General features: G+C 37.1%; 1 protein-coding gene across 1 annotated transcript in view; it reads right to left on the minus strand.

The window, feature by feature from the left end:
- Positions 1–25,385, minus strand: part of ITGA2 (integrin subunit alpha 2) — a 102,373-nt gene that overhangs the window by 33,852 nt on the left and 43,136 nt on the right. Inside the window, exons 4-13 of the mRNA XM_077896003.1 lie at positions 24,588–24,679; positions 21,547–21,661; positions 21,250–21,377; positions 18,294–18,442; positions 13,356–13,506; positions 12,906–13,071; positions 10,802–10,878; positions 8,448–8,586; positions 6,817–6,962; positions 4,818–4,961 (exon numbers count right to left, since the gene is read on the minus strand). Coding sequence (XP_077752129.1) covers positions 4,818–4,961; positions 6,817–6,962; positions 8,448–8,586; positions 10,802–10,878; positions 12,906–13,071; positions 13,356–13,506; positions 18,294–18,442; positions 21,250–21,377; positions 21,547–21,661; positions 24,588–24,679 — 1,307 coding nt within the window. The remainder of the gene's footprint in view (positions 1–4,817; positions 4,962–6,816; positions 6,963–8,447; positions 8,587–10,801; positions 10,879–12,905; positions 13,072–13,355; positions 13,507–18,293; positions 18,443–21,249; positions 21,378–21,546; positions 21,662–24,587; positions 24,680–25,385) is intronic.

Below are 25,385 nucleotides of genomic sequence, written 5' to 3' on the forward strand. Positions count from 1 at the left end.
GACTCCTTGTGGAGCAGGGAGCCCAATGCAGGGCTCAGTACCAGGGCTCGATCCCAGGACCCTGGGATCATGACCCGAGCCAAAGGCAGATGCCTAACTGACTGAGCTACCCAGGAGCCCCCACAAAAGCCACAGTTTTAGAAGAGTAACTTCTAAAACAGCCACAGCTCCAGCCAGCCAGCCAAAAAGTCATCAAGCACACATAGTCTGCAAAGGGGCACCATTCTTAGCTGTTCTTCCTAATCCATAGAAATACAGAAAGTCAAGAAAAATGCAGAGACAGAGGAATATGCTCCAAAAGAAAGAAAAAAACTCAGAAAAAGAACTAAATGAAACAGATAAGAAACATGCCTGATAAAAAATTTAATGATTGTGAGGGTACTGGGCTAGAAAAAAAAGGGGAAGATCTCAGTGAGACTTTCAATAAAAGCATAGAAAATATTAAAAAGAATCCATCAGAGTTGAAGAATACAATAGCTGAAATAGCAGGGGATCAATGGAGTTGAGGATGCAAAAGAACATATCAGCAACCTGGATGATGGGGTAATGGAGAGAAACAGCAGCTGAATAGCAGAAAGAGAAAATTTTTTAAAAAGACAGGTTAAGAGATATCATGGACAACTTAAAGCAAACAAACATTTGCATTATTGGGGCCCCAGAAAAAGAGAGAAAGGTGGAGAAAACTTATTTGATGAAATAATAACTGAAAACTTCCCTAACCTAGGAAAGGAAATAGACATCTAAGTCCAATAAGCACAGAGAGTTCTAAACAAGATGAACCCAAGGAGGTCCACACCATGGCACATAGTAATTAAAATGTCAAAGTTTAAAGATAAAGAGAGAATCTTAAAAGCAGAAAGAAAGAAACAAAAAGTTACTTAGAAGGCAAAAATCTATAAGCCTATCAGTTGATTTTTCAGCAGAAACTCTGCAAGCCAGAAGAAAGTGGCAGGACATATTCAAAGTGCTGAAAGGGGAAAAAACAAAGAAACAAACAAAAATACCTTATACCCAAGAATACTCTACCACGCAATATTATCATTCAGATTCGAAGGAAAGATAAAGTTTCCCAAATGAAAGATAAAGGAGTTCATCACCACTAAATTGGCCTTACAAGAAATATTAAAGGGATTTCTTTAAGTGGAGAGGAATGGTCATAATTAGACATAAGAAAATTATGAATAAAAGATGTAAAATATAACATACTCATAAAATGTAGAGAAGGGAGTAACAGGGAAGAGAAGGGAGAAAAGAAAAACGTTCTCCCATTTGCCACCTTTGAACCACCTTTGGAATGTCTTTGAACTTAAATGATCATCAAATTAATACTGCTATTTACTTGGAATGCTATATATGAACTTCATGGTAATCACAAACCTAAAACCTATGATAGACACACAAAAAAGAAAGAAGCCAAATATAACACTATAGAAACTCACTGATCACAAAGAGAATGAAAAGGAATAATAAGACAACTAGAAAATTTTAAAAATGGCAAAAAGACATACCTATCAATAAGCACTTTAAATGTATATGGCCTAAATGCTCCAACCAGGGACATAGGGTGACAGAGTGAATAAAAAACAAGACCCATCTATATGCTGCCTATAAGACACTCACATCTCAGACCTAAAGACATACAGACAGAGAAACATTCATCATACAAATGGAAGTGAAAAAGAAAAAGCTGGGGTAGCAATACTTATATCAGATGAAATAGACTTTAAAACAAAGACTGTAACAATAATCATTACATAATGATAAATCCAACAAGGGGATATAACAATTATAAATATCTACACATCCAACACTAGAGCATCTAAATACATAAAGCAAACATAAATGGAAATAAAAAGAGAAATTTATGATTCTACAAATAGTAGGGGACTTTAACACCCTACTACGTCCATGGATAGATCATCCAGACAGAAAAATTAATAACGAAACAATATTTTAAATGACACATTGGACCAGATGGACATGGAGCATTCCATCCTCAAAAGAGAATACACATTCTTTTCAAGTGCACATGAAACATTCTCCAAAGTAGATCACCTATCAGGCCATAAAACAAGCCTCAATAAACTTAGAAAGATTGGAATCATACCATGCATCCTGATAACAGTATGAAACTAGAAATAAGTTATTATATATCGAGAAAAAAAAGGAGAAAACACAAACATGGAGACTATACATCATGATACCAAACAACCAATAGGTCAATGAAGCAATTAGTCAAAAAAGAAATAAAAAACATAGAGATGAATGAAAATGAAAATACAATAGTCCAATATCTTTGGGATGCAGCAAAAGTGGTTCTAAGAGGAAAGTATACAGAATATAGTGATACAGTCCTATCTTAAGAAATAAGAAAAAGCTCGAATAAACAATCTAACCTTACACCTAAAGGAACGAGAAAGAAGAACAAACAAAATCAAAGGAGAGTAGAATAAAGGAAATAAGAATAAAAGACCAGATCTATTTTTAACTCTTTGAGGAACCTCCACACAGTTTTCCAGAGTGGCTGTACCAGTTCACATTCCTACTAACAGTGCAAGGGGGTTCCCCTTTCTCCACATCCTCTCCAACATTTGTTGTTTCCTGTCTTGCTAATTTTCACTATTCTCACTGGTGTGAGGTGGTATCTCAATGTGGTTTTGATTTGTATTCCCTGATGGCCAGTGATGCGGAGCATTTTCTCATGTGCTTGTTGGCCCTACGACCCAGCAATTGCACTGCTGGGGATTTACCCCAAAGATACAGATGCAGTGAAACGCCAGGACCCCTGCACCCTGATGTTTATAGCAGCAATGTCCACAATAGCCAAACTGTGGAAGGAGCCTCGGTGTCCATCGAAAGATGAATGGATAAAGAAGATGTGGTCTATGTATACAATGGAATATTACTCAGCCATTAGAAACGACAAATACCCACCATTTGCTTTGACGTGGATGGACCTGGAGGGTACTATGCTGAGTGAAAAAAGTCAATCGGAGAAGGACAAACAGTATATGGTCTCATTCATTTGGGGAATATAAAAATTAGTGAAAGGGAATAAAGGCAAAGGAGAGAAAATGAGTGAAAATATCAGTGAGGGTGACAAAACATGAGAGACACCTAACTCTGGGAAATGAACAAGGGTAGTGGAAGGGGAGGTGGGTGGGGGGTTGGGGTGACTGGGTGATGGGCACTGAGCGGGGGCACTTGGCGGGATGAGCACTGGGTGTTATGCTATATGTTGGCAAATTGAATTCCAATTAAAAAAAAAAAGAAAAGGAAAAAAAGACCAGAGCAGAAATAAATGACTTAGAAACAAACAAACAAAAAGAAAAATTAATGAAATAGAGTTGGTACTTTGAAAAGATAAACAAAATTGATAAACCTTTAGCTGGATTCAAGAAAAAAAAAAAGAGGACCCAAATTAAAAAATAAATCAGAAATGGGAAGTAACAACTGATATCACAGAAATACAAAGGATTATAAGAGAATACTAAAAAAAGCATATACTAGCAAATGGGACAAATCAATCAATCAATCACATCACTGCAACAAAACAAAGGATAAAAATTAGGATTTCAATAGGTGCAGAAAAATCATGTGACAAGATTCAACCTCAATTCACGATAAAAAAAACTCTCAACAAAGTGGGGTTAGAGGGAATATACTTCAACATAGGCCACATATGAAACACATGTAGCTGACATATATACTCAATGGGGAAAAACTGAGAGCTTTCCTTCTGAGGTTAGGAACAGAATAAGGATGTTCACTCATCATTTTTATTCAACATGATACTGGAAGTCCTAGCCACAACAATCAGACACAAAGAAATAAGAGGCATCTATGTTGGTAAAGAAGAAATTAAACTGTTACAATTTGCAGACAACATGATGCTGTATATAGAAAAATCTGAAAAATCTGTTCAGCGAGGAGCCAGACTTGGGGCTTAAATTCCTGGCCCTGAGGTCACTACCTGAGCCAAAATCAAGAGTTGGATACTGAACCAACTGAGCCACCCAGGCACCCCTGCTTTAGAATTGTTTTAATTGCCTCTGTTTGAGAGCTAATTTTTACATTCATTTAAATAAATAAGGTAGAACAAATTATCACAACAGCAAAATGTAAAATTTACTCTATCAATACCAGCTTCCCTTTTTTCCCATCCTTTCTCAAATTTTCTATGTCAACTTGTGCCTTTAATTCCAGTTTTCAGCTCCAAGATCATTATAGTATGGGCATTGATTTAGAGAGCTCCGTCTAATTAGAGTATGCGAAGTTTTATGTTCAAGAACTAAAAATCCCAAGAGCTACATGTATACATGCCTAACTGCTGAACTAAGCAACAGCATTTCCTGACAAACTGATGTAGAAAGCATCCAAACATTTGCAAAGTCCCTGGTACAATTTGTCTTTTTCACTGTAAAATGTTAACAAGATAGTTTGTTCTGTATTATGATCTCTTTACAGTGAAGAAGAAAAATTGAAGGAGATACTTGGAAAATATACAGATGTGCATGTATTTCAAAAATGATGTGCATTTATACTGACTTTGTATAATATATATTCAAAGACCCTTCATGGAAAACAGCAGTGCACCATACATTTAGCTCTTTCTCTAAAGGTTACGCTTTTTAATGTGATTTTTAAGATTATAAATTAATGGTTACATCCTCAAAGTGATGAAATATAAACCATACTACATATGAAAATGATCATTAAATAATTCTTTATTCTGCAAAAATGAAGATTAATTTACCAATACTGAAGGAAAGTAAACTAAGTCAGTTTAACAATTTTCTTTACCCTTGTGATAGTACCTTTGTTATAGTAAACAGGTAGACTTTTCCTTCTTCTTTCTTTAGGTCATTCATGTACATTGGTGCACCCACCAAGAGTACATCTGTAATGGTGTCTTTATTCACATCGACTGAGCACAGCACACTGCCAAAATAGGAGCCAATCTGGAATGATAGAGCATATTAACCTTAGAATTCTAGGACTCATACACTCCTAACGTTACACTGTACTTTCATTTACTCACTCAACAAACAAGAATTGAGTGCTTCCTACTTGTAAGGTGCTAGAAACAGTAAGATGAATAACCTAGTGCCTCTCAGTTTGTATCATGATATAACACTTGGTTGTTAAAACAAAGTTAGCGTGCACATAAATCACCAAGAATGTGTCTTTAAAATCCAGATTCCAGAGACCCATTTCCAGAGACTCAGAATGGGTGCAATCCAGACAACAGTATTTTAAATAAGTACTCTAAGTGTTTCTGATGCTGGTGTGTGTGTGTGGGGTCAAAGACCACATTTAAAGATGAAACACTTAGAAGGTCTGTGAGGTGTGTTGTAGAGAAAGGCAGGAAGGGAAGAGGGAAGACAAATGTCTGTGCATGCGTAGTCAGATAAGTTATAGTAGAGGCAAGGGCTAATGCTGTGTGAGCAGAGTGCAGAGGAGCTGGAAAGCTCACTAAGATTAAGTGTTATTTAAATGGCATCTTAAAAAAACAAGAAGTTTTCTAGGTGGAGAAGAGTGGACAAGCATTGTGATGGAAGTATCTGTGGCATGATGCTGGACAGGAGGGACGTTCTCCCATAGACTGGGACAGATGATCAGGTGAGATAGAGTGAAGCAAGAGAGGCTGGCGAGCTGATTGTTCAGTGCATGCCTACATGAATACCTCTTCAGGATTCAGAAATGAGTAAGAAAGGATTCGTTCTATAACACGGTCATTGTTTTCCTCAAAAAAAAAAAAAAAAAGCACCCTTCTTTAAAATATTAAAGAAGAGAGAAAAATATGTGACCAAAGCGGATTTGTGGTCAAGGAAGTCAACGACTCAGGTCCTCTTACTCCTGGAAGATCCATAGACACAGTAGGATCACACTTAATCCTGGAGAAGGGAAATCTAAATAGTTGGTTTCTCTGACTCAAGGACAGAAAATTTCTCTTGGTTGTCAGAGATCAGGGTTGCCCATTTTAAATATGTGCCAAGCTCATGGGTCAAATCTTCTTAGTAAGGAAATAGGATTCTGTTGGCTGGTCTTTGCTCTAGTAGGCCATGAGTGGGAGTTATCATAGGTTCTGACTACCAAACAGTCATGCTGAGAAGAAAGTGGCAGAAAACAGAGTTGCTTTAATTTTAGAAACCTTAAAGCCACAGAACACCTTGACAGACCCAGATGTAGTAGCTTAGTCTTGACAATGCTATACTGCTTCCTTCTCATTTTTCCTCTAGATCATTGGCTCCTGGTAGGAGCTTGCCAACAAAGCTGTGGTGAGGTGCCTGTCATTAGGACTAAATAAAACCCATGTATTATTAATCTGGAGAGTCAAAAATATGCAGTTGGATATGACCAAACAGCACAGGCTTTGAGGATACATAGGACTGGGTTTTAGTGACAACTCAACCCCATGAAAGCTATTTGACCTTAGGAAGGTAAATGCTCAGCAAATGCTCAGTAAATGCTCAGTAAATGCTCATCCAAGGGGGTGGTAGGTCTCAGTATTGTGAAGATTTAAGGACTATTTTTTAAAATTTTACTTAAGTGCAATGAACACATAGTGTATGTATTATTAGTTTCAGAGGAAGAGTTCAGTGATTCATCGGTTGCATATAACACCCAGTGCTCACTACATCAAGTGCCCTCCTTAATACCCATCACTCAGTTATTGATTTAAGGAATATTCAAATACAGAACCAGCCACAGGGTAGGCACTCAATAAATGCTAGCTTCCAGTTCTATCAACTCCTACTCCTATGTCCCAATTGTCTGTACGAGTAATTTCACCTGCTACACGATGGAATTTACCTGGTCACCTCGGTGAGCCTGAATAACTGTGACATTGCCATTCTCATCAACACTGTATAGCACTATCTGGCCAGTATAATTTGCCCGAGGAGCACCAGCAACAAAGTGGATGTCTTTTCCAGTAGAAATTGCAGCCACCGAGTAACCTAGGAGAAAAGGAGTTACAGAGTAGGTACTATTGAAGAGCTCAGCCAGATGGCTGGCAAAGTTAGTAGACTTGACCAGAGGTCCTTTTTTGTTGGGCAGGGTGGTGTTAGAAGGTGGAGGAGGGTCAGTAATGAATCCTCCAGGCTGAGAAGGCATTTTAATTCTGAAAAACAAAGCAAGCCACTCTATATCATTTACAGAGTTTTATTCAGGGTAATTTACTGACAAGGGCAATCCGGCAGGCAGGCAGGTGGGCAGGCAGGCAGGCAGGCAACCCAGGACAACAAGCAACTATTCTCCACCTCTCCTCAGACCTTCATCTCCAGCACTTATGGAGTGACAGGCATGGCGGTGACATCACAGGGTAGTTATTTAAAGTGGTGCCATCTGTATGCCAGAGGCTCACTACTAGTTGTCTAAAGTGCTACCACCTGTGCCAGAGGGCTCCCTGTTGATTATCTAAAGTGTGCCAGAGGGGAGAACCAGACAGGGCCAACGATGAAGTCAGTGCTGTGAGCACTCCTTCATGGGGATGCACAGTTCCTAGTGTGCCCAGGCATATGAAAGAGGGCACATCTTCCTTCTTCTAAGATGAACTGCTCCTGTCCTTTGACTGGCAGCATGCCTGGCCTGGGTGGGATACCTAAATCTAAAGCAGGCCCTAGATTCTGGGTTGTCCCATCGGCCACTCATGAACTTGGCACTGAACAAGTATTTCTTGAATGAATAACTACATGAGTTTAAAAGGCAATGTTGCATAGTGGAAAGAACATAGATTTTGGAGTCAGACAGTCCCCAGTTCAAATTCTGGATTTGCCACTTTTTTTTTTGTTTTTTGAGAGTTGTTTACCTTTGGGAATGTTATTAACCTCACTGGCTCTCAAAGGTAAAATGGGGTAATGATACTTTCTTCAAAGGGTTGTTGGAAAGATTTTTTTTTTTTTAAGTTAGGCTCCATGCCCACCATGGGACCTAATGCGGGGCTTGAACTCATGACGCTGAGGTCAAGACCTGAACTGAGATCAAGAGTCAAACACTCAACCAAATAAGCCACCCAGACGCCCCTGGAAGGATGTAAATAGAATTGCCAGGAACTCAGGCAGGAGCTCACGAACTGTCCCATAGTAGGTGATCAGAATCGGACCAATAAATCAAGCTGTTTATTATAGGAACAAAAAGACTAAGAACTCTATAGTAATATAAGACTACCACTTACTGTATCGGCTTTTAGAAATGACTTCCATTTTAGCACAATCACAGCTGCTTGAATAACCAGAAGAGATCAGCAGGTGTAATACAGTGTATCAGTAAACAGTTTTAGGATAAGCGCTGATTTTCAAAGAGGCAACATAAACATGTGTAGTAAATATAATCACTATATGACACTTCAAGTGTTTTGCTGAACCGATCCTGAGATTCAGCAAGGAGCCAGTTTAAAAAGAAGGGAACTTAAATTTGCCAAGTCAAATGCTGCTATGCCTTACCTAAATATGAACTGTGATTTTTATCTTGCAGAATTTGGTCAAAGGCTTGTTTAGGAAAGATAAAATGTCCATGAGATGTCTGCTGGACAACAGTCCCGCTCCAGCCATAAGCTCCTACTGCACCCAGCATCAGAATATCCTAAAATAATTGAAAAATGAAGATCATGAAGACAAACTACCTTTAAAGCACAAGAATGCAGAGTAGGCAAAAGACTGAAATAAATGGTCTAGATTTAAGGAGAAAATGATGAAGTAAAATGCTTATCAATGCATGTTGATATATGTCCAAATTGTTTTAATAAATTTTGCGCTGGAAAACAAGCCTTCCCCCAGGCCATGTTACCTTGATAGATTCTATAGATAAATCCCTACTATACTACAGGAGGAGCAGATAGCCATCTTCCAATTCCCATTCAAAAGCACACATCTGCAAATGCTGAACACTTGTGAGCCTCCAGCCTCACGTATTTGTAAGAAAAGCTCACAGCGGAGGATGTGAGGCATGCTTGAGAAATAGGAAGTGCAGCTGGCAGAGGGGGAGAGGTGGGGCTGCACTGCTATCCAGGCATGTCATCGTGGGAGGCTCTCTTCTGATCTATTCTATTTTTAACATTCTTCCTCTTTCCTCTTGACTCCTTCTCAGACGTTTCTCCATCATCTCTTTCCTATCCCATAGGCTATAGATACCTATATCCTTTCAATAGGAAAATAGCACCGCTACAAAAGGTAACCAACTATACAGTGTGATGTTCAATCTGAGCCATTGGTCAGGCCCATTGGTCAGGTCACGCCAGGAGGGGGTGGTGCACAATCAAGGAAAGGCTGCTCTGGAGGGACTCAAAGTCCTACCTGCATAGTCAAAATTGTAAGTCATTGTAGAAGGCAGGGTTTGTTGGGATGGGACTTATTATTTTTAAGTTTTTGATCTTAGATCTTAGAAAACATCAAAGATAGGGATTTTGGATCGAAAAATATAACCTATTAAAAATAGAGCAAATAAGAAAATGTGTCCCACTTTGAGGACTAGAGACCATGAAATTATGTGAATGATTGTCATAAACTTGGGACTCTGAATCAGGGGTGCAGGAAGGGACTTTAGGAAGTGGACAAAAACCTCAGGAAGTTGTGTTAAAATTCTCCGTGTGTGGGTTCATTAATATTCTTTCTGAGGGAAAATCCCGTAACTTTTATGAGCATTCCTAAGGATTGGTGATCCAGACAAAATTAGCATCTTTTATTCGAGAGGAAAAAAACCATGCCATCCCTGGTCCTTCATTCTGGCAATCAAATCCTCTTTGTTCATACTGTTCCCTAAGTGTTTCCAGTGTCACCTGTCTCTGTATCCCTCTGCTACTCCACTGAGACTCTGAGCAGAGCTGGAATCAGAGCAGGAGGAGGTGGGTATTTATGAGAAGGAAGAATGGATTTTTCTGGGCTAAGAAAGCTTAGGGACCGTCTCACATGGTCCCTAACTTCTCACTTTTTTTCAGCTATCTTCTGTCTCTGCACTTAGAAGAGATACTCCAGGGGTGCCTGGGTGGCTCAGCGATTGAGCATCTGCCTTCAGCTCAGGGTGTAATACTGCTGCGGGCTTGGGATCAAGTTCCACATCAGGCTCCCTGCAGGGAGCCTGCTTCTCCCTCTGCCTCTGTCTCTGCCTCTCTCTCTCTGTCTCTCATGAATAAATAAAATCTTTAAAAAAAAAAGAGAGAGAGAGACTCGAGCAGCTTAGAATTCAACAGTGGCACTGATGACAAGAGTTTGTGTTTTTTGCTTTCTTAAATATTTATTTATATGAGAGCGAGTGAGCGTGTGTGGATGCGAGCTGGGGGTGGGAAAAGGGAGAGGGTGAGAGACAGAGAGGATCTCAAGCAGACTCTCCACTGAGAGAGACCCAATCCCAATACCCTGAGATTATGACCTAAGCCAAAATTAATAGTCAGACACTTGACCAACAAAGCCACCCAGGCGCCCTAAGAGTTTGTGTTTTTTTTTTTTTTTTTTAGAGTTTGTGTTTTTAATAAACTTCTCCAATAGTTGATTTAAAGGAAATTCCTGCAAAGATAATCCCTTGAATTAATACAGTACCTGTCCCTTGGAGCACTCATAATTTTCTTGCATATTATCATTTTTTTTCCATAAAAAAATCCCCATGAAACAGGAAAGAAAAGGCATTATTATCCTTCATCTTTCAGATGATAAATCATCAGCACAAAGAAACTGAATGACTATGATTGGGAATCAGAACAGTTGATCACTGGATGGCTATTTTTTCTATTCTATATATAAAGCTACTGTGCCTAGTAGTGTTCAGCCAAATGATAGCATGGCTGGAAGTTATCTGATATACACACCTTTTGAGGAGAGTAATCTGCACTGAATCCCACTTGTGACATTTCCATCTGGAAGTTGTCTCCTCCTTGAATAGTACCTGGGAGATGGTCATTTCAAGAATTCTATCACTGTTAATTTTTAAATCAAACTTTCAAACACATGTTCATGCACATACACACATGAACACATGCACACATGTACATATGCATATATATACACAACCACATATACCCACAATGTTCGGATGTTTGCTCAAGAATATAGAGCTGGCAAATTCTGGGAGGGAGAAATCACTAAGAAATACAACAAAGTTGTTGTTGTTAACAACAACCCACGATACTCCCAAGGTAGTGTTTGAAGTTGGTGTTAATTTTTAATATGCATTCATATATTTATTGGTATGCTCATGATGATCCTAATACCAAAAACATAAGGGGATGAGGTAAAATAAAAACTGAAGTGATGGCCTTTTAAAAAAAAAAAGTTATTATTACCAGCCAAGAAACTGAATTTTCAGCTTTTAAATATTGTTACTAATAAGTGCACACACATCTCAGATGCAGTTCGAAGAGCCAGACAGTTGATATGTAGCGAAGACCAAACAGAGGTACCTGGGTTGGGTTTCAGGATCCAGGCTTCAAGACTGAGTAGGAATTTTACCAATAGGGAAGTTTGTCCTACTTCTACATACGTGCTTGCCTCTGACACTCAAATCGTAGGACTCCATTCATATTCACTTTCCATACAGTGCAGTCAAAGTGGTTGTATTTCATTAATCTTCTCAAAAAAAGGAATAAATTCCTGGACTACCACTTTGATATAGAGAGTGATATATATAATGTAAACTATATAATACAGTTACTTGTTTAGAAGATGTAATAACTCACCCAGGATGAGAAGAGATATTTTTTTAAAAAGATTTTATTTTTAAGTAATCTCTATACCCAACATGGGGCTTCAACTCACAACCTTGAGATCAAGAGTTACACACTCCACTGATCAAGCCAGCTAGGTGTCCCAAGATAATTTTTAATAATGTAGAGCAGTGCTTTCCCAAAATCCAGAATAGCAGATAAGGCACAAAATCATTTCTAATCATCATCTAGGTTGCACTGTGATTATTCATGTTCACACCATCACAAACAAGCATAAGTCATACCACAGGTAGACAAATAACTTTATATTATCTCAGGGCACATTAGATTTTGATAATGTTTTCAACAACTTAGAAGCACCACTGGAGGTTTAAAGAAGCAATAATATTTTTTGGATAGAAGTCTCCAGTGGAAAACCAGGAGAAGATAAGACTGAGGATTTACTACTTAATTTATGCAATGCCCTTGGACCCAGCTTCTGAAAGAGGACCTGACATATAGTAGGTGCTCAATAAAATAGGCTCTTTGTTGCTGAGAGCTATTTGGGTTAACTATCAGAATTTGGGCCATGTGGGACTTTTTACCAACTGGAAAATGTGTGCTATACAGTGACTTCTTGAACATGTGGTATTTATACACTGACTAGACCTTCCAAGGCCATATAAGTATATTATTGTAGATCTGGTAAATAACATGTTTCCTTGAAATATGAACTACTAAAAGTCTTCACTATATTTTTCTAATTTTAAAAGTATACACATTTGTTGTAAATGAATTCAAGAATTTCAGAAATCATATAACAGTATAAAAAGGTAAAACTTCTTATCATTATAAAAACTATGCAATGTTAAAAGGTAAATTTATTTACAATGATAATAGATATTACTAAATTACTTTCCCCAAAAAGCTATACAATTTATAATCTTATCAAGACTGTATGAGCTTCTTTGCTTCGCCATAATATCTCCAAGCTTATGTTACTAATCTTCATTATTTTTTAGTCACAAAGTGACATTGATTCAATTTATAATTTAGAATAATTACTGAAATTGGGAATATTTTCTTATTTTTATTAGCCATTTGTATCTTATCATTTATAAACTACTTATTCATGTTGCCTGTTTTCCTTACTGAGTCATAAGAGTTCTTTTCATATAAGGCATAGGCAAGTGAACATTAATAGAGCAAGATTACGGCAATAAAATCAAGAATTCTTGAGAAAAGTTTTTGAAAGATGGAGTTCTCTTACCTTCAATGCTAAAAATTTGTTCTCCCAGTGTTCCAGCCTTTTCTAATAGAGCTGCTTCATCAGACACGTTGAAAAAATATCTTTCTGTTGGAATACTGGCAATTGCTTTAATTTCTTTTATTAAATTCTTAGTATCAAGGGCATTTCTGTTTAAGTACCCAAGAACCTTGAAAACAGAGGAATGGGGCGGGGGGAGTCATTCTACTGTACTCTAATATCCCTACTAGCACTTTCTAGTATTGTATTTCTGAACACAATAGAGCCCTTGGAAAAGTAAATCCACACCCCCTTAGTCAACAGGATTGAAAATCAGCAAGAAGTAGAGACAGAATGAATATCTTTTCTATAAAGCTGTGAGCAGCAAATGAGAAAGTGCAGTCTTGGGAAGTGATGCTATAAAGCAGCACTTACCCATCAACTGAAAGACAACTAAAAAGAAAATCTACTTACTGCTATGCCAAACCTCAGTATATTGTCATTGTTGCATTGATCAATCACCGCTTTCAACATTGAACCATCATGTGATTCACCATCAGTTACAACCACCATTACTTTGGTGGCACCTGGTCGTCCTCCAGCAGCTGCTGCATAAGCAAAATCTCTGTGGCAGATAAGATTAAAGACTCAATATCAAAAGATGAAGCTAGTATGTGGACCTCTGGCTAGAAATATAAATGTGAAACTAACTTCTTTGAACATGACCTACTGTGACTTAAAATTTCTGTCAGGTCTGGTGACATATTTACCTACATTCTATTTGCAGCTTATAGGGAAATATATAAATCTCACCTGGCATTAACAATAATTTCCATAGTTTCCATAGTATGTGTGTTTATGTATTTACATCAAGAATCCTTAGAATTATTTTCTGATAGATAAGAAAATTAAATTCATTAATATTAATCAACAGAGCAAAGATATTCAGTCCTATCACCAGTTTTACTCACTGGATCTGCATTTACTTTCTCAATATGAAATTGTTTTTTAAAAAGTAAGAAATATACTTGGTAAAAGAATTTCAAAGCATTGTTAGCGCCGCCTTCGGCCCAGGGAGTGAATCTGGAGACCCAGGATCGAGTCCCATGTCAGGCTCTCTGCATGGAGCCTGCTTCTCCCTCTGCCTGTGTCTCTGTCTCTCTCTCTCTCTCTGTCTCTCATGAATAAATAAGTTAAATCTTAAAAAAAAAAGAAAATAAAAATGTGACATCAAGCCACTGTTCCAAAGGTAACCACCTTTTTTTTTTCCAAAGGTAACCACCTTTATCACTTTGTTTCCTTATAGAAATCATTTAATTAGATGTATGTACATAGTCTACTCCTCAAATATTCATGAAAATGGGGGCATGGTCTATACAGTTATTTTTCATTTTGATGGAAATCTTTCCATATTGCACATATAAATATGTGCAATATATTTTTTAAAGACTTTATTTGAGAGAAAGAGTGAGAAAGAACACACAAGTAGGGGAGAAGGGAAGAGGAAAAGGAGAGGGAGAAGCAGACTCCCCACTGAGCAGGGAGCCAGGTGTGTGGCTTGATCCCAGGACCCTGAGATCATGACCTGAGCCGAAGGTAGATGCTTAACTGACTAAGCCACCTAGGTGCCCCCAAAGCTCTCCTTTTTAATGGCTGGATAATATTTCATTATTTGGGGGTAACCATAGTTTAACCAATTCTCCATGATTGTGCATTTAGGTTATTTTGAATTTTATAAGTAATGCCATAAAAAATGTCCTTATGTATAGACTTTGGCATACTTTTCCAAATGTATCAGTAGGATCAAATCTTAGTAGTGAGATTACTGGAACAAAGGATTTATACATTTCAAACTTTGAAAGATATTGCCAAATTGAACTCTAAAATTTTCTACCAGGGCAGCCGTGGTGGTGCAGTGGTTTAGTGCCACCTGCAGCCTGGAGTGTGATCCTGGAAACCCGGGATCAAGTCCCATGTCAGGCTTTCTGTATGGAGCCTGCTTCTCCCTCTGCCTGTGTCTCTGCCCCCTTCTCTCTGTCTCTATGAATAAATAAAATCTTTAAAAAACATTAAAATAAAATAAAATTTTCTACCAATTTATATTACCATAATGTAAAAAAATGCAAGTTTCTCCATATCCTTTCCTTAACAATGAAGATTATTAAACTTTAAATTAGGGACACTCTGATAAGTGAGAATATATAACTGTTCTAATATGCATTTTTTCATTATGAAGAGATAAGAAGCATTTTATGTTTATTAACCATTTGTATTTTTTCTCTCTGAACTCTTGATTTTTCTTTACCTTTGCCCATTTTTCTTTGTTTTGTTCATTTTCTAATTTTTCTATTTAGTAAGATATCTTTGTTAGTCAAGAACATGATCTTTTGTCATATGTATCATAAATATTTTTCTCAGTTCATTAATCTTTTAAATTTTAGTGGTATTACTTCTATTACTCCTGTATAGAAATTGAATATATATGTATTTTAAAGAGATTTTATTTATTTATTCATGAGAGACACACACACAAAGAGAGAGAGAGAGAGACAGATACATAGGCAGAGGGAGAAGCAGGCTCCCCACAAGGAGCCTGATGTGGGACTCGATCCTGGGACCCCAGGATCATGCCCTGAGCCGAAGGCAGATGCTCAACCACTGACCCACCCAGGCATCCCGAAATTGTATATTTTGACATCAACTTCATTAGCTTTTTATGTGTGTCTTTATATTTGACATGGTATTTTAAAAGAACTTCTTATTTCTAAGACTTGTTTCTTTAATCACACAAGTTTCTCATAGTCCTTTAATAATTCCATTTTCTTAGATTTAATTTTTTGGTGTAGCTGAAATTTATTTTGATTCAAGGAGTGATTCAGGGATTCAGCTTTATTTTGTTTCTAGATGGGTTTCCAATTGTCTAATAATTTTTCCCTGTCTATTGGATTTTCTTCTTGGACATTCTTTCTGGGAAATGCCACCCACTCCTTTGGACTACCTATCACCTATATGATGACACCTTAAAGTCTACATCTATTTCCACTCATTCTCCTATTTCAAATTTATGTATTCAATGTCTGCTGAATATTTTCATCTGAATGTGTAAGGGACACTTTAATAGCAACATGTTTAAACTGAGAATATCATTTTATTCCCTATAACTTTCCTGTATTCTACATAGCAGAATGTAGAAGTATAGAAAAATATTTCATATTTGTCACCAGAAAAATTTGAATACAGTACTCACATTAAATATTTGCTGAGTGAATTATACTCTTTATGACATATTTAGAATTCATCGTGTGTGATTATAAGATTTCTGAGGGTAGAAACTGCCTCATTTGTTCTGATTACCTTCAGGTCTTGGAATATTATATCATAACCATAAGCACTCCATGAAATAGGATAAATGGAAAATGGCAAGATTTACTAAAAGAGTGTCAGAATTCTATTTGATGTTATAAAGAAACAGATTCTTCCTCCCCCACCCTGCCCCCCCAAAAAAAGATAAAGAAAGGGAATTAACTTCTGGAAAGTGTAAGAGGTTAGGTGATTCTCTGAACAATGGAAGGACTTCTACCAGCTTGGGAACTAGTGGTAAGAGTGAGATGATGGCACAGGAGAGAAAACCAAAGTTCTGAAAAGGCAAAGAAAGTCACATCTTAACAGACAGTTGCCATTCTTTTTGAGAGGAGAGCTTACCCCTCGGCTCCTTTCAGGAAAAAATAGCGCATCTATACTTCCTGCTGAAAATACAGTCCCTCTGCAGTTTGTAGTTCTTTCTAGGCCATTTTCTATGTCAACCTACTGCTCCTCTGAGTCTAGCTTACCAGACCATAAGGGGCACTTTGCCAAATGGCAACTGACCAGCTTCCTGTGAGATAGCATATCCCAAAAGGACATCTCAATAGGGACAACAGAGATTAACCAAACCATTCATATCTTCTCTTATAGGATATTCACTTCTGAGACATACAGAGAAAGTCACCAGTTGATAGAAACAGCAACTAGAATATACACCCAGAAAAAAGGAGGTAAGAATACAATAGGAAATGCAGAAATAGAAAAGACAGGATGTGGTGACTGACCAGATGTGTACTATTAAGGAAGAGTAGAATGAATAAAGAAAACCAGCAAATGCTTACTTTGAATGACTGAGAGGGTGGGGGGAAGGTGGTGGCATGAATCAAAATGGAAAAGTCATGAGCATGGGTAAGGAAAAGAATGAGGCTGGTTTAGGATATGTTGAATTTGATAAGTGAGTCAACACTCCAAATTTAAGATATCCAGTGTCAGCTGGATATCTGTGTGAATTTTCAGAAAGAGTTCAGAGCAGACCACATAGCAATGCAGTGACCTACACAGGGCTAATGCAGATGTTATGAGAGTGAAGACAAGGCCTAAGAGAAAAGGGAGATTAAAAAAAAAAAAAAAGAGGACTTTTAGTGAAGAAAAAATAGGAAAAGGAGACACTAAAGAGCTAAAACTGTTGACTAAATGTTGGCAGTGATTCTAAAAGTTTCTGATGTCATGGCAACTGGGGCTGGAATAGCAGTGTGTGCTCCTCAGCAGCAAATGGTAAGGGAAGCTAGAGGATGAGGTTTGAGGCAGGACCACTGGGTTACTGGCTGATGAAGAGAGCCATGTTTACCTGGTGGCAAGCCATATGTTTCAAGGAAGTGGAGGAAGGGAGTAAAGACAATTTTTCAAGGATATGGTAGTGGAAGGAAGAAATGCACAACACAGTGACAAAAGCGGGAAGTAGGTTTAAGGGAAGGTGAAGTTATTGTTCTCATTTATTATTTAACAATAGGAGAATCTAAAAAAAATAACAATAGGAGAATATTTAGCATTTTTTAAAGGTATATGATTAAAACAGTGAAGATAAAAGCAGGAGTGCTGAGAAAATAGAGAAACTGGGCTAAAAATTAAGAGTGTTATATAGTTGTAACATTCATATTGCTCTGGATGTAATAAACATAATGAACCCATTCCATTCAATTCAGACTCCTAGGTCATTAACATTTAAGATTCTATGACCTTTCTTAATATGCATGAAGTGCTCCATTAGCTCAAGTCATCTGTGCCCTTGATAAATATTAACAAATAATTGCAGATTGCTCCATTTCCTACTTAACCTAAGGTCTTTTAACATTGTTTCATCTACTTCAAATAAATCTTTTTAAAAAATCATGGAATATCTTATAAAAGTTCTAGAAATCAAAGATTTTAAAATTTCATTTCCTATTGCTTTCTCAAAGTATTCAAGTGACAGAAGGTTTGAACTTTCCTTCTTCATTACTGACTTAAGAGTGGGTACCAAGTATGTCATTTTTGTCTTTTTTTCCTTCTTTCTTACTTATAAGCACTTCTATTTTATCAAAATATTGGGTTATTGTCATCATAACTTACTTTGCATATTGAATTGCTTTGAATGTATTTGTGAGGTCTCCACCATATTGGTATGTCTGGGATGTTGCTTCAGTCATTTCAGCTTTGGTTTTGAAAGTGTTCAGGTTAAATACAACTCTTGGTTTGTTGGCATACTGAATTAACCCCACCTTCAAGAGAGCAGAAGTTCATTAGATTTGTCATTGTTATAAATAGTTTCTAAATAACCAATATAATCAAATCAAAAGTGCATTTGGATCTGGGCTGATAGTATAAGGGAACGACTTCTAATTTTGTTCTTAAGAATAGTTATTTTTCTTCCAATGGAATAATGACTTCTTTGTTAGAGGCTGTCACTATTTAACAGTAGTACTTGTTGATAAGCAAAATGATGTCCTCTCAGGTATGAATTGGTTCTCAAGAGTAATAGTTATAGATTTTCAACTATAATAGTTCTAGATTATCTGGTAATAGATTTTAAAGCACTGTCATAATATTTTAATATGGATAAATATTAGAATAAAGTTCATAACAATAAGATTAATATGATATAAATTTTCTAATTAACAATGGATATAAGCATGCAAACAATTATAAGCAGTCACAGATGGAAGATAATAGCTCATTAATTGAGAATAAATGCATATTAAACAAAGAATTAGACTTGAATAAAAAAACAGTAAGCTAATCAACACAGTCAATTTGGACGTATTTATTGTTCTGGATTTCCTCTAATCACAGATTTCAGTATGCTTGGAAGAAAGCTGCTATAAGAGCATGTGGGCAGGAAGTTTCTGGCCTTTGGAGAAAATGCCACTAGAGAGAGTCTTATCTGAAAGGTCTGAAGACAACAACTTCTGAACAAGATGCTGGAGTATATATCCTGATCCTTTAGATCAAGAAAGCCAAACATTTCTATTAGCACCCTTGTTCTCAGTACTGAAATCACCTCTATGCCTATGTGTTGGGTAGCTTTCAGAACAGGAAGTAGCAATAGGAGATCAGTGATAAAAAGGTCTCTAAAACAAAGGTCAGTATATAAGGAAGATGTGAGGGGCAAGGATTTCTGAGTTCAATCAGCTACTTTTGCTAGGAAGCAATCAAATAGGCACTGGGAAGATGTGAAAAATATGATATTGCTGGGTCCCTCTCTTTAGGATAGGATGGAAGATTTGAGAAAGAGGAAAGGATCAAAAATAACTCTACAGATTTAAAGTCTAATATGAGAGGATGATGTTGGTAACTCCCATGACAGCCCCAGAAATTCTGTGTGAGAAAGGGGAATGACAAATAGAAGACTTAAAGAAATGTATTATATTAGGACTTGCAGAAAGTTCAAATTTAGGTTGTAAGAAAAAAGAGGCTGTGTAAAGCACCTCTAGAGATGAACAGGATGCATTGGGGAAGGGAGATAAGGAGAGGAAGGCCATAAATTCCATTCAAGAAACTATTAAATACAGCAGATCTCATTTTGGGGATAATCCACTTAGAGACAGATAAAATAAGCAGATATTTATGAAAAATTCTCTTATGATGGGCCTTAACATTCTGCTATACAGAGATCAGTGCTATACTTAATCTTTTTTTTAAAAAAATATTGTATTTATTTGAGAGAGAGAGAGAGAGAGCATAAACTGGAGGAGGAGCAGAAGGAGAGGGACAAGGAGACTCCCCGCTAGGCATGGAGCCTGACATGGGGCTTGACTTGAGTTTGATCCCAGGACCCTGAGATCATGACTGAGCTAAAGTCAGACACTTAATCAAATGAGCCACCCAGGTGCCCCATACCTAGTCTTATTCATAGAATTTTCTGGTAAAATCCTACAGTGAAAACTCCAAAGTTTCAGTGGACATTGTTGTCTTTTTGTTCTTGAAAAACAATGTCAATGGGGAAAACATATTTTGTAATATTGTACAGGAAAGCAGAAAATCAAATTTCAGAGTATTTAGGGGAAATGTTACAACAATTGTTACTAGATGTTGGATGCTAAGGCATTGGATGATAGGAACAACCTAGGAACATAGACTGGTAACTATGAACAGGTCCTTGTTGATATTGGTTCAATGTGCTTCTACAACTAGAATGACCCATAAAATGGCAAATCCAATAAGAAAGAAAGAAAAAAGACCCGAAATTTAACAACAAATGCTATTCAGTTTTATGAAAGTGGGAAGTTTCTGTTCCTGAGTTTTGAATGTATCTCAAGAAGATAAAAGAGCAAATTAAAGACTCATTAAAACACAGACAGCTAAACAAAATTATTGAAAAGACTTGTCCTCTGTAAAAAAGGAAGAATAAACTATGATAAAACACTAAAAATAATAAAAGACAGGATTATGCTGTCTATGGACTTCTTTATTAAAAAAAATCCCAGAATTCAAGGACAATTGTTTTACTAGCAAACAGTAAACAAAATAAATTATTAGTCCATGTGGCTGTCAAGAAAAAATACATACTGGATTTTAAAATATATTAATAAATTCATGAGTTACAGGAGGGAAAAATAAGCAACTAAAGAGGATTAAAATGCTATATCCCAGGGTACCTGGGTGGCTCAGTCAGTTAAGTGTCCAACTCTTGATTTAAGCTCAGATCATGATCTCAGAGTTGTGCGATTGAGCCCCATGTCAGGTTCTGTGCTGGATGTGGAGCCTGCTTGAGATTCTCTCTCTCTCTCTCCCACTGCCCCTCTCCTCAGCCCCACTCTTTCTCTCTCTCTCTCTCTCATGCACAAAAAATTCTATATCCCATATCTGATGCTTGTGTCAGAAATAGAAACCTCACAGCTCAAAAACCAGCATTGGGCAAAGTCATAGAACAACTCAATGTAATACAAGTTTCAATTAACTGTTAGGATTACCATTAAATGCATTTAATGTGGGGATCTGACAAATGTAAAACTTAAGACCTCATATCTAATAATATTTTCTCAGAAAGAAAGCTGTGGGTTAGTGTAGGTATTATCCAAATCCATACCTGTGTTTTTTTGGGGCCTATATCCAGGCCTTGGACAAATTTTTCCAAAAAATTCTTTACTGCTTCCCAGGGATAGATACTGTTTGATTCATCACATACAACCACAACATCTATGAGGGAAGGGCAAGCTACACAGGAAAAGATGAAAAAAATAGGTTTCCATAGGTAAGTCAATCTTCACACAAATGGCACAAAGTAAAATGGACTTGAGGAGTTGAGGGGCGGGGGTGCTTGACAAATCCCGCCTTCCCCCTTCATGTGAGGCATTGCTCAGACCTGTGCATATTCATCACTTACTCTGGGCTGCAGGTGCAAAGCTGGTCAAGATCTGAAAATCGGGACTGACATCAGAACAAACACCGGTGGCGTAGTATTGGCTTCCACACTGCTGTGCCCACAGGGGACCACACGTCTTCAAAGAAATGAGAGCAGTGACAAAACATACAGAAAATTTTAGTCCTCTACTGCTCCATTTGTGAAACTCAGACATCATCTCCATAATGTTACAGGATCCTAGGAATCGTCAGCGGTTGAAACTAACAGACCAATAAAGCCTCTGAGAGGAAGTGTCTCAGAAAGACAGAAGAGTGAGAAGTATGGGAGGAATAAGGGGCGGGAGGCAGGAGAAAGAAGGGTGCAGGGAGGAGCCCTCTGGTCACCCACCAAGCTAGAGAAAGAGGGTATGTGCCTTCATCTTTGGTCTCTCAGGGCCTGGGCCTCAGGGGCTGTCTCTGTAATGGAGGATAATCATACCTGCTATCTTTTAAGGTTGTTGTAAAGACTAAATGAGTCTATAGATATGAAACATTTAGGACAATGCAAGGTAAATAGCAAATGGTACATAATTACAAGACAGCATCATCGCTGTGGTTATTCTTGAACAGAGATTATACTCTTCACCTATACTATTATGCTCTCTCTAGGCTACCAGTCATACTCTCCAGCAGAAACCAGAAGCCCACAAGCCCCAGGGTCAGGCGGGACCCTGGCCATGTTCTGGGCTGGTACAGACACCGTGATGAATGAGGCATTCGGGCCTCACATGCAGGTGCAGGTCCCTACCCACTGCCAGCCCTGACAGTTCGTTCACATTTTCAGGGAGAGCCTGAGAGGACAAATGCTTTGTGAAAAGCCAGTTAAAAAAAAAAAAAAAAAAAAAAACCACACTCTCTGGGCTAAACAAACACAATGAGGCTCATGAACTGCCAGTTTTAACTTTGTTATAAAGTATTTATTTGAGGACTTCTGATCTTCCCTACTTGTATTTCCTAAAATGTTCAGTCATTCCAGGCTGGCACTTGTCTCCCTGCCCACATCAGACACACTACAATTCTTAATATTCCCATTAGCCCCACCTCAAATCTCTCCTTTTCAGCAGCCCTTGAATGCCAAGAACTCCTGCTTAAGTTGTGATTAAATTGCACAGGAAATGTTACATTAAATAATATTAAAATTGCCAGATGTAAAAGGACACTAGATCTTAAAGGGCGTCTACAAAGTTTAAGATTTTGTAAAGCTGTGGATTAATTATTAAAACTTAACACAAAAGTGTGAACTTGCAAAAAGCAATTGGAAGAATAAAAGGGAACTTGTTTGACCCAGTTTAATTGTTGGTTGCTCAAAGGAAAAGCAGCTGTGTTCATATTTCATCTCAATGAATAAGCCATAATTTTTCCCCTATAAAACTGGTTCATTTTGCCAATTAGGGGAAAATCACAATTGATGCCTTTGGTTAGTTTACCAAATAATGGATAGCAATGATTGATTCTTATATCCCCATCCCCAAATTGTTTTTTAAATCACCTTGAAAAACAGTAACTCATGAAGTATTCAAGACTTTTTTTAAAGCAATGGAAAACAGCATTTAGAAGTTGAAATTAGAATGCCAATTGTTAATGCCAGAACTACATTCCTGCTTTAAGCCCAGAGCTTAATAAGTTTTTTTTTTTAAATGTGATGATTGTCAGTCTTTTCCACATAATTCTTAAGAATATCTTAAGATTTTGACCTTTTAGGTATGTAAAGGAAGCTTTGGCTTTTTTTGTTTCTTTCTTTTTTCCCTTCTCTCTCCCTCCCTCCCCTTTTCCTTCTTCTCTGCTTGCTACGTTGGTTATTAAGTTAATCTCTTGGGTTCTCTAGCAATTTTTAATTTACTTTATCTGGAGTTACACAATAAGAATTTTGAAGTACATTCTGTAATCCCTATATCTCAATGTTCCTCTTCCTGAATTTATTCAACCTTAAAAACAAACAAACAAAAAAAAAGACTTTAGAATATCATAAACCATGAAGATTCATTGCAATATTCATTTATGCTTTGAATAACACATATTATAAGCAATACCAGATGTCTGAATACCAATGTCTGAATACTAATATCTACTAGTAAAAATAGAATAACATTGTTAAAAATTGATATTTTTAGAATAATTCAGTTATACAATAGGCTTTTAAGTCAATATGTCAATGGTATAGGCATAACTAATGTACAGTTAAATTAAGTGTTCTATGTTTATTTTAACAGAGCAACGTAACTAGGATTATCTATGAGCTGGTGGAAATGTCAGTAAGATTGGGTTTTTATTTGCCTTAAAAACTTTTTTTTTTGGTACATGATGGTTTTCATTTTTTTATATAGTCAAATCTTTTCAACAATTTCCTATATTATTTCTTCTGTTAGTTCTAAGCTCAGAAATTCTTCCATCAGAAAATTTCCATTTTCTTCCAGTTTTTTATATGAACTCTTTAATTCACTTGAAAGTATATTTGGATATACAAGTTATTAACTAATTAATTGTCCCCAGAGCACTTGTTAAAGAAGGTATTCTATCTCACTGACTTGTGATGTCTTTTCACAGCATTCTAGAGACTGAGAGTAAATACTAACCTGAAATAAGATGAGAGCCAAGTCATGAGTTAAATGATATCAGGGTCATCAATAGTTATAGGAAAGGATTAAAGACAGGAATACCCTTCAGCTTTGAAATCCACTCTTGGAATTAGCAGTAACTATCTCGAATATTCCTACAAGGAGAAACAAGGCCTGGAATTCTGCTATTATCAACAAATGTTAAGCACACTTTCCAAAGGCAAAGAGTTGGTGTTCCTTGTGTTACTTTTTTCTAGGAGGTTCTATGGCAATGGTTTTGCTGAATATCGTAAGAATTCTATACATCGACAGTATTTCAAGTTGGATATCCACTTTGCATCATTTATAAAACTCTAATATTTACTCTAATATTTAAATGTCAAGATTTGATTTGATAGGTGGGGTGGTAAGAAGACACTAACTTGATACTTTCTTGAACTGGATGAGAATTTGAAAGGTAAACACTCACAAGAAATCCTCCGGTTCCCATGTTCCTTGTGAGTGTCAAGCCAAGGCTCATGTTGGTTTTCATTTCGGTAACATTGGGAATGCTTGTGGCAGCTTTCAAAGGGAAAAAGATTTTAAAAAGTGAATCATTTATTTAAACTTGTTAAATTCCCCCCTCCCCCACACTCATGTTTATGTGTAGCATTGAATTTAGTGTCATATATCCAGAAGCTCACATTATATAATTAGATGTGAAAAACTGAGGGGCCTTCAGTGATCCAGCAGTTTGTACATTTAAATGTGTGAGGTTACAGAATGTAAGGGATCAGAGAGTGGTGTCTGCTTATAGGCATTTAAATTTAATTTTTTTAAAAACAAAGTGCTGCCCAAAGAAACATGTCTGAGGATACTATTTGGTCTCCAATTTGTCAACCCACTCTTTCCAAGGTCACGACTACTCCATCTAATGCTTTATTCTGGATCAGAAAAAAATATATCCTTAAAGTGTTACCCCAAAATGCCATACAGTAGAATCTGTCCCAAAGCATTAGTGAGTGTGTATTTTAAATGGAAATCCTGAGACTAGCTGTGTAAAATAATAAATACTTCCCCAACCTCCTCTCCTCCACTGAACTAGGGTGTCATCCACTGTATCCATTCTTGAGCTATGGAACACTGCAATTCTCTTCAATAGTGTTATTTATGCAATTCTCTTCAATAGTGTTATTTATTCAACTCCCTGCCAAGCCAACATTGCCACTTTTAATGGCAATGTTTTGGGGTTTTTTAAATAACTTTTTTATCTCTCTTGATCCAGGGT

The sequence above is a fragment of the Canis aureus genome, chromosome 4, assembly GCF_053574225.1.
Source record: "Canis aureus isolate CA01 chromosome 4, VMU_Caureus_v.1.0, whole genome shotgun sequence".
NCBI lineage: Eukaryota > Metazoa > Chordata > Mammalia > Carnivora > Canidae > Canis > Canis aureus.